The following is a 10,155-nucleotide window of genomic DNA, read 5'->3' on the forward strand; positions in this document are numbered from 1 at the left end:
TTGTTACTGAGTCACGAGAGAAGAAACCATTGTGTCAAATGGCCCCTGAATTTGTAGTTCTTGGTTGCTTCGGTATGATTGTATTGCTAGTGGTATTTATCTTGTTTAAGTAAATTAGATTAGGCTTTGGTATTTGGATTGTAGTTTTAAAGTTCACATGAGTTTATATGAGAAATGACCAAAGTTCACATGAGTTTATATGGGAAATGACCTCTATATATATGAGAAGAACATAAGAGTGTAAATCATCAAAATCAAACATACATTTTCTCTTCTCTCTTTTGTTCATCTTCTCTCTTTTGTTCTCTTCTCTCTTTTGTTTGTATCTTTTTTTTTTTTTTTTTTACAATGTTTTTTTTTTCATTTGAATTTGGTATTGTATTTTGAATTTTAATAAAAATTTTATAAGTTTGCAATTTAAATGTTATTTTATAAGTTTTTATAATTGTAATATGTTTAAGAATATTATATTATTAAATCTTATGATCTTAAACATGTTCTCCCAATAACTAACTTTTTAACAAAAAATCTTAACTACTGATCTTACAATAATTTCCTAATATATTTAGTCTAAGAACACCAAAAAGAGTTGTCCCTTTAAAGATGCCTTTACATAAACAAAAGTGACATAATGTTAATTAATCGGTTCTATGGTGTAGTGGTTAGCACTCTGGACTTTGAATCCAGCGACCTGGGTTCGACTCCCGGTAGGACCTTTCTTTTTCAATTTTTACCACTTCTCTCAATTATTGTTTGTTTGGACCTTTTTTTTCTCTTTTTCTTTTTCTTTTTCTTTCTCTCATCTTCATATATACTATCTTTTATCAAGTAAAAATCTTTATATATCTCCAAAGTGGGAGCAATCCTCACCAACTATATATTTGGTTACCTAAGAATATTTTGAATAAATACATGACGAGAATGGTTTTTGTTTACCTCCCCTCCCGTTCATGATCCTGAAAACTTGATCTTGTTTTCATTGGAAGTTGTTTTTTTTGGATGAACTGCCCGTCTTCCTTCTTTTTGAACATTCTTCTATTTCAAATCTACATTGATACTTGAGAAGTTTTCCAATATCTAAATTTGACCATATACATTCTTTTTTACCCAATAGAAAAAAAAAAAAAAAGAAAACGGAAAAGCTAGGGCAAAGTGTGAACCATATTTCTTCTTAAGATAAGTCATGATTCTCTTGAATCACACTTCTTCGATAACATGAACTTGAGCAACATGGCTTAATGATTGTGAAATAGGAGCATAATCTGGTTCTTGCGACACTTTCATTTCTTTTTTGATGAGCTTCAAAGGGACACCTAAACGTAGGATGCATAATTCTGTAGCAATTAGCACATACTACTAATAGTATAACATAAACAGCTCAATTTAGATACCAAAAACATGCATTATGTACATATTACTACTAGACTTCTATCTCTCCCTTAATACAACACTAGAATATATCCTGTGCTATAAAGCACGGATCAACAATTTCTCCAAAAATTATTAATACAATAATAAAAGTTATCATTATAGTGGTTTTAAAAATTTATTTTGTTTGAGACAGTTTTTACTTTTAATATTGCAATTGTTTGGTAAATCTAGATATATCTTTTTAAATACTAATTATTTTAGAATATTATCATATTTTAATTTGTTTGATGTATATTATCATTTTATATTCTTTGTCGGTTGTATTTTGCATCATTATTTTGTAAATTATTTTAAAATATTAATTATTATATTCTAATTGTGAGCGAATATTAATCACATAATTTTAGTTTTACTAACCCTTTGATGTGAAAAATTAAAAACACACATTTTTCATCATAGATTGAGTAATATGTCTTCGTTTTTACAAATTCAAATCACAACATATGCAGAAAAAAATCTACATATTTATTTATTTTCCTTTTTTTGTCAACCAAACATATAATTAGAAAATAACTCAAAGGTTGGTTGCTCATATGTATATTATTTGTCATCTACATATTTATTTATCATATGTATTTTAAGATAATTCAAAACAATATGTAAATGAAATAAAGAAAGATGATAAGAGAATCATAATTTAAAATCTTAACAAAATCTTCCAAATATAGTAATTAAAATAATTAGAAAAGATTGGTGGTCCTCTAAGGGATGACTGGACTTTCAGAAATTTTCGAAATATGATTTCAATATGTGCTTTGGATGACAGAAATTCAAGAGGTGATAAATTTTCATGGATTGGTGAACGGTACACTCATACTGTCAAATGTTGTTTGGATCGGGGAATGATGAACAGTATTGGAACAACCACTTTCCCAAATGCAGTTCTAAACTTCATGGAGTTCTCAGGATCAGACCATAGGCCGCTATATTTGCAACTAAACAGAACAAATGAAAACCGGAAGAGAGTTTTCTTTTTTGATAAACGATTGTGTGAATTGCCTACATTCAATGCGGTTGTCCAAGAAGGATGGAACAGGGTGAATGACTCATATACATCATCTATAACTTCAAAGATTGCAAAATGTCGGAAGAGTATGGTTGCTCTAAAACATCAATCCCAACTCAATGCAGACACACATATTAAATCATTATATGCTCAACTTAACACGGCCATGGAGAGTACTATTCAGACAGTAAGAGAACAAGTTCCACAAATTCAAGCTGACTTAACTAAAGCTTACATTGATGAAGAAAAGCACTGGAAACAAAAGAGTCGAAATCAATGGATGGAAGAAGGAGACCATAACACAAGCTACTTTCACGCCTGTGCGAAAACAAGACATGCGAAGAACAGAATCAACTCAATCTACAATGATCAAAGAATCCTTTTGCAGGGTTATAGAAATATTGGAGAACATGCACAAGAATTTTTACTAACATGTTTACATCGAACGGTCACCCAGTTTCTCCTAATGACTTTCATGAATTTGAGGCTACGGTTACGGACGACATTAACACCGCCCTAACAAGAGACTTCTCCGATCAGGAAATTTATGAGGCAGTCTGTTTAATTGGTGATGATAGAGCTCCGGGGCCAGATGGACTGACGACAGGTTTTTATAAACGATGTTGGCCCATTGTAGGACAGGATGTTATACAAGAGGTTCAAAGTTTTTCAGCACTTGTACTATGACACAAGGCATCAACATATGTATGATCCCGAAACTAGAAAATCCTGAAACCCTATCAGACTACAGACCTATTGCTCTATGCAATGTTCTATATAAGATCATCTCTAAGTATCTTGTGAGCCGTCTCAAATGTCACCTGGATAGTATTGTCTCTGATGCACAAGCGGCTTTCATTCCCGGGAGAATTATTCAAGACAATATAATGATCGCACATGAGGTGATGCACTCTCTGAAATCCCGAAAGCGAGTCTCTCAAACATACATGGCGATTAAAACTGATGTCAGTAAGGCATATGACAGTGTGGAATGGTCTTTCTTGGAATCCACTCTCAAGCTATTTGGTTTCTATGATCGTTGGATAGGTTGGATCATGGCGGTAGTTCGCTCAACCACTTACTCAGTCCTTATAAATGGTTCACCGTATGGATATATCAAGCCAGAAAGGGGAATTCATCAAGGAGATCCCATATCACCATACCTTTTTATCCTTTGTATTGACATCCTAAGCCATCTCATTAAATCAAGTGCTACATATGGTGATATTAAAGGTGTAAAAATAGGTAATGTTATTCCACGTATTACTCACCTACAATTTGCAGATGATTCTCTTTTTTCTGTCAGGCAAATAGAAAGAACTGTCAAGCTTTACGTGATATCTTTGATATATATGAATACTACTCGGGCCAAAAAATTAACACTGACAAGTCCATGATTACTTTTGGCTCGAGAGTATATGGTACTACACAAGACAGATTGAAGACCATTCTAAACATTCAGAACCATGGAGGAGGAGGGAAATACTTGGGATTACCAGAACAATTTGGAAGAAAGAAGAGTGAAATGTTTGAATTCATTATTGAACGCGTTAAGAAACGAACTGCACATTGGACTGCTAAGAAACTTTCTCCTGCAGGAAAAGAAGTGATGCTGAAATCAGTAGCAATTTCAATGCATGTCTATGCCATGTCCTGTTTCAAATTACCTAAGGAAGTCACCTCTGATCTTGAATCTTTGCTAATGAACTTTTGGTGGGAGAGGTCTTCTCACCATCGTAAAATACCATGGAATGCCTGGAAGAAATTGCAAGTCTCGAAAAAGGAAGGTGGCTTAGGATTTAGGGACTTAGAGAAGTTTAATGATGCCCTACTTGCAAAACAAGCATGGCGTCTTATACAGTATCCAGAATCCCTGTTTGCTCGTGTTATGAAGGCTAGATACTATCCAGATGAATCTCTTTTAGACATGAAGCCAAGGCGATCTCAATCCTATGGATGGTCATCTCTATTAGCTGGAGTTTCTCTTCTTAAAAAAGGATCATGGTTCATAATTGGAAATGGAGAAACTGTTTGGGCTGGTATTGATAATATTGTTAACACACATCCACCTCGACCAATCTCCACAATGATACCACAAGACTCCTTTTTGCTACGAGATTTAATTGTTAATCAAGGAACTTCCCGCTCATGGGATCTCCACAAAATTGTAGACACTATGGCTACGGAGGACCAGGAAACTGTTAAAAAATTTTATCTCTCAAAGTAGGCTAGACCAGATCAATTAGTTTGGAACTATACTGTTTCTGGCGAGTACACTGTGAAATCAGGCTATTGGTTCCTAACACATGACCCATCTGAGAGTGACTATCAAAATAGAATCCCACATGGATCCATTGAACTCAAGAACAAACTCTGGAAGTTAAACATAATGCCAAAAATTAAACACTTCATTTGGCGCACAATATCTCTAGCCTTACCTACCACTACTAGACTTCGGTCCAGGGGAATGAACATTGATTCTCTATGTTCACGATGCAAACAAGAGGATAAAACTATAAACCATGTTTTATTCACCTGTCCCTTTGCAATATCAGTTTGGCGGTTCTCCAATACCTCTGCTTTAAACTGGAGACATTTATCCGAGAATGCAGAAGTGAATATTTCCACCCTGATAGACCATTCAACAAGACAAGGAATTTCTCTTCAAGATGCTTTACAATCTTTAAGGCTGTTATGGCGGATTTGGAAAGCTAGAAACAACACCATCTTTAACAATTACAGAGAAAGTGCTTCCAAAACCGTTTTGCAAGCTCGTTCGGAAGCAAAAGAGTGGATTGATATAAAGCTGCATAAAATGTGTTCACAACATCCTACACAACAAACTCATCGGTGGTTTGCTCCTTTAGAACCAATAGTGAAATGTAACTTTGATGCTGCTTTTAATCAAAATAACAACCAAGCCACTAGTGGTTGGATAATTCAGAATCATCATGGATCACCTCTCTCCTGGGGCTCGTCTGACTTAGGATATGCAGGATTGCCACTAGAAGCAGAGACAAAAGCCCTACTTGTCGGTTTACAACAATCATGGATTAGAGGTTATACCAATATCATGTTCGAAAGCGATTGTTTAACTCTCATTCACATTGTAAATGGTGTAAAGAAGAACAGGTTTCTAATCAACTTACTCCATGATATACACTACTGGACTTCAAAGTTTGCTTCAATTTCGTTTTTATTCATAAAGAATGTAACACTGCAGCTCATACTTTGACAAAATTTGGCTGTTATAATAGTAGTTTTTATTCAGATTCTGTAACTTTGCCGACATGGCTCAGAGATACCCTTTGTAAAGACAACTTTTAAAAAAATAAAGTATTGTTTTGTGGGAAAAAATAGTTATTAAAATAATAATTTGGATATTTAGATATAAAATATTACTTTTTAAAATTCTGATTGGTTTACAATTTTTAAAATTAATTAATAATTTTTGTCCATAATTAATTAGAGAGAAAATATTTTTTTGGAAAGTAATAATTATATAAAATATTTTATTAGTCTTATATTTAAATTACATTGTTTTATATTTACTAAAAACTAAATATTTGTCTTTAAAACCAATGGCATGAAAATTTTACATTTTATAAAGTTTGTTTTATATTTGTACTTTCAAATTAATATATAGAATAGATAAAGTAATTATGACTTTATTATTCTCCAATTTATCTTTGAGTTGGTCACTGGTGCAAGACTTTATTATTTACATTAAATGTTGAGTTGCTTACTGACATAAATTTTTTAATTAAAAATAACTTTCTCCCATTTATCTTTGGGTTGGTGCTACAAAATATTTTTATCAGATACATTTTTTTCTTCAATTTTTTACTGATCCAGTTCCAAACCGTCTCTTTCAGAATTAGATTCGGTATATTAAAAAAAAATACAATTTCATACCAAGTTAATGCGGTTAGGTAAATTAGAGATTAAAGAAAAAAAATAATAACGAACAAAAATTTCGTCACTCACACATTAATTAAAATAAAAAAGAGAAAAAAAAAAAACCCTGACTCAATTAAGTCAATCGCATTTCCCTAGAGTCCTCTCTTCTTCAAGCTTCACAGAAACCACCACCCTTCTCTCTTTTTCTCAGAGACAAAGAGCTCTGAGAGAGGAGGATCCGTCGGTGTGCTAGTCTCACTCTTACACTACATCCGATCGTCGTCTCCGGTAACTTGATTTCGTTACTCTCCGATCAATTTCTTACTGGATGAACTTTTTTTTTATTTCGTTCGAATTTCTGACTTGAACTTGTTGTTGTCAATTCAACCTTAAGCTTTCTCTTCGTCTTCGTATTCCATTATCTTACTGCTTCGATGCTGATCTCTACTTGTTTCCCCCCCCCCTTTTAGCATTTCCAGTGGCGTCTCTTACTAGTGTTTCTTCACTAGATTTAGACTGGTTCTTTTTTTTTTTTTTTTTGGATGCATTTTTTCTCGTATGATTGTTCGGTTAGCTCCATGTTTCTCTGGATTGGAGAAAAATACGAGTTCGCTGCTCTGGATTTCGTTTTCATTTTCCCGATTTGTCCTCTTGAACGATTTAAGCAGCCTTGTTTGATTGTTCATTTTCATAAATCTGTCCAAAGATATTAACTCACAGTAGCTTGGATCTGAGCTTTTTTTGTTTGTTTGTTTGTTTCCTGCGTCTTTTTGTACAATTTTACTTCAATTTTGAGATTGATTTAGTAGAACCTTTGCTGTGTACAATGTGCTGAGATAGCTTAACTAATATAGCCTGTGATGTTTTTATTGTTCTAATCTGTAGGTGAAGTTTTGCGATTAGTTTGTGTTTGTGACATTCAGATTTACATGTGCAGAGTTGCTTCAGTTTGGTTATTCTGGAATTGATGGATCAGGTTTGTGTACTAGTTGTTTCGGTTCGTTGTCACTGTTTTACTCTTTGACGAGTCTTTTGGTTAAACATGCTCTTACTAATAATGCAGTACGAGAAAGTTGAGAAGATTGGTGAAGGTACTTACGGTGTGGTTTATAAGGCACGAGACAAAGTGACCAATGAGACTATAGCTTTGAAGAAGATCCGGCTTGAGCAGGAGGATGAAGGTGTACCTAGCACAGCTATTAGAGAAATCTCCCTCTTGAAAGAAATGCAGCACAGCAACATTGTCAAGTATGAAGTTGTTCGAAAACTAATTGTTGAAAACTGATTCAGCATGAGTCTGGTTTAACAATTTTGGTTACTTTTTTTTTGTTTTTTTAATTATGTTCACAGGTTGCAGGATGTAGTGCACAGCGAAAAGCGTTTGTATCTGGTCTTTGAGTATCTTGATTTAGATCTCAAAAAGCATATGGATTCAACTCCTGATTTCTCCAAGGATTTACATATGATCAAAGTGAGTGCTACACTTTAGGCATATTTATTTTATTTTTGTGCTTGATGCAGTTTTATGTGAAGCACTTTAACAAACCAGAAACCCCTTAAAGCACTGTCATATGAGCTATTTGGTTGCTCATGCTATCATAAATTTCCTTCTGGTCTTTTTAGTAATTCTACCTGTTACTGCATATTGGTGAAATCTAAGTTATGTTATGTCCTCCCAATGCGTTTTTTGTACTCAACACAAGCTGATTAGAGCTGTTCATTCATTCTCTGCAGACATATCTTTACCAGATTCTCCGTGGAATTGCGTATTGCCACTCTCACAGAGTTCTCCATCGTGATCTAAAGCCACAGAATTTGTTGATTGATCGCCGCACAAACTCCCTAAAGCTTGCAGATTTTGGACTGGCCAGAGCATTTGGTATCCCTGTCAGGACGTTTACTCATGAGGTGCCAAAGAGCTTAATTCTTGTTCATATGTTTCTGTTATGAAATCTTTGGCATGGCTTCACATTTGCTTCATTCCTCAAGGGTAAAGAATCACTTAAGTATCTGATAAATGTGAATTCAGGACTAAGACATTTCAGATAGACGGATTCGAGATACCATAATAAGTTTCAGTGCTATATTCAGATTTTGACGTCTCTTCATGGTTATTCTCACAATTTGTGCGTTGTGTTCCTTCTAGGTGGTTACTCTCTGGTACCGAGCACCGGAGATACTCCTAGGATCTCATCAGTACTCTACACCCGTTGATATCTGGTCTGTGGGATGCATATTTGCTGAGATGATCAGCCAAAAGCCCTTATTTCCTGGAGACTCCGAGATTGATCAACTCTTCAAGATTTTCAGGTTTCATTACTAACTTGCTCAATCCAGTCATCTTCTAAATACTACAAGTCGAAAGAACTTGTCTGCAATGATATCACAAGGAATTCTGAAAACATTCTCATCTTGAAATGTAATTTTGGAGTACTCATGAACACAGAAATTCAAGTGTCAACTGATTATACATTATCACTGCCATGTTTTTTGTCTTCAACCAGAATCATGGGAACTCCATACGAGGATACGTGGGGTGGGGTAACTTCTCTGCCAGATTATAAATCTGCTTTCCCTAAGTGGAAACCAACGGTACTTCAAATTTCTTTGTTCATTTGTACATTTTGTTTCAGCAAACAAGAGTTCACGACACAATAATATTCTTGCCCTTATTTTATTTATTTTCGTATACCACAGGAGTTACAAACTTTTGTCCCCAATCTAGATCCCGATGGAATCGATCTCCTTTCTGTAAGTTCACTGACCATATACACACACATCTATATATTTTACTTCTGCTACATTAGAAACCTGTATGCTACATTAGAAACCTCTACTCAATCTTTAACCACTTGAGGTTTTAGTTGTCTTATAAAGTCATCGATAACAAAAAGCAGAGACATTGGGTTGGCTCCTTGTATATGCCACATCAAGCCAAAACCAAACTAGTCTTAGACATGAACAGTATTCAATAACCAGGATTCATGGAAGTCCTAGACCAAACCAAACCAAACTTGTGAAGCTCATGTGAAAGTAAAGAGGATGATAATAATATATCTCTATTTTAATTTGATTTGTTACAGAAAATGCTGATAATGGATCCGAGCAAAAGAATCAACGCAAGAGCCGCCCTGGAGCATGAATACTTCAAGGATCTTGGCGTCATGCCGTAGAAAGAGATAAAACCAGTAATCTCTCCTTCATTCTATATATAATTATCATGTTTCAAAATTAAGAACAATATTAATGGGTTTTGTTTATTCTTTCTCTGAGTTCATTTCCTACTTATATATCCTAGTACGAAAAAAAAAGAAGAAGATTTCGAGTGTGTGTTTTTTTTTTTACTTTTAAGCTTTTGAGATCATTTTCTTGTATCCTTTTGTTACCCAGAATATACTAGTCCCCCTCATATATGGTTTTTGTTTTGCAAAATTACCGTAATATGCAACTTCTTTCTGTATAGTAATAGTAGTGATTATCATCAGTTTGATAAAATATCACTTTTTCGCAGTTGTGACTTTTTTCATATACTTCTCGGGACAAAATGATATTTTCATGTAAATGTGCCAATAATCAAAACCTAAAAACTTAACAACAAAATAAAAAAATAAGACTAAGGTAATCTTTATAGCTGGACTAGGATTTGATAGAGATTAGAGGGTGGATAGTTTTGTTTAATCAGGATATGTAATTAAGGAGAAGAGAGGGTCCAATAAAATCAATTAGGTGAGACCAAAATTGACGAGTTGTATAACGGCGACAAAAAAATTTTGACGAGAAGAGAGCTGGTCAACACGTATTGGATAATTTGGATTACA

At 34.2% G+C, this 10,155-nt stretch overlaps 1 protein-coding gene and 1 non-coding gene across 3 annotated transcripts; both read left to right on the plus strand.

Moving 5' to 3' along the window:
* The first annotated feature begins 644 nt into the window (after nt 1-644).
* On the plus strand, nt 645-716 carry TRNAQ-UUG (transfer RNA glutamine (anticodon UUG)). Its single transcript has one exon. It is a non-coding gene; the product is annotated as a tRNA-Gln (tRNA).
* A 5,683-nt stretch (nt 717-6,399) lies between these two features.
* LOC104780694 (cyclin-dependent kinase A-1) lies at nt 6,400-9,769 on the plus strand. 2 transcript variants are annotated; one of them, XM_087510399.1, is made up of 9 exons: nt 6,400-6,625; nt 7,275-7,313; nt 7,401-7,585; nt 7,688-7,808; nt 8,072-8,245; nt 8,484-8,647; nt 8,842-8,929; nt 9,035-9,088; nt 9,421-9,769. In XM_087510399.1, exons 2-9 carry the CDS (start codon nt 7,305-7,307, stop codon nt 9,508-9,510), a joined length of 885 nt encoding a protein of 294 aa, XP_087366525.1. In that variant the 5' UTR covers nt 6,400-6,625; nt 7,275-7,304; the 3' UTR covers nt 9,511-9,769. The 2 variants fall into 2 exon arrangements, with proteins under 2 accessions (XP_087366525.1, XP_010503516.1); XM_010505214.3 differs by having other exon boundaries at nt 6,416-6,625; nt 7,223-7,313.
* Nucleotides 9,770-10,155: the final 386 nt, after the last annotated feature.

Source organism: Camelina sativa, chromosome 4, assembly GCF_030686135.1.
Source record: "Camelina sativa cultivar CO46 ecotype springtype chromosome 4, ASM3068613v1".
NCBI lineage: Eukaryota > Viridiplantae > Streptophyta > Magnoliopsida > Brassicales > Brassicaceae > Camelina > Camelina sativa.

Bases quoted from the DNA above. Each gene is read 5' to 3' on its own strand.
- LOC104780694 (XM_087510399.1), top strand. The intron at 7,586-7,687 runs GTATGAAGTTGT...TTATGTTCACAG, and splicing joins CAGCACAGCAACATTGTCAA to GTTGCAGGATGTAGTGCACA. The intron at 8,930-9,034 runs GTACTTCAAATT...CGTATACCACAG, and splicing joins TCCCTAAGTGGAAACCAACG to GAGTTACAAACTTTTGTCCC.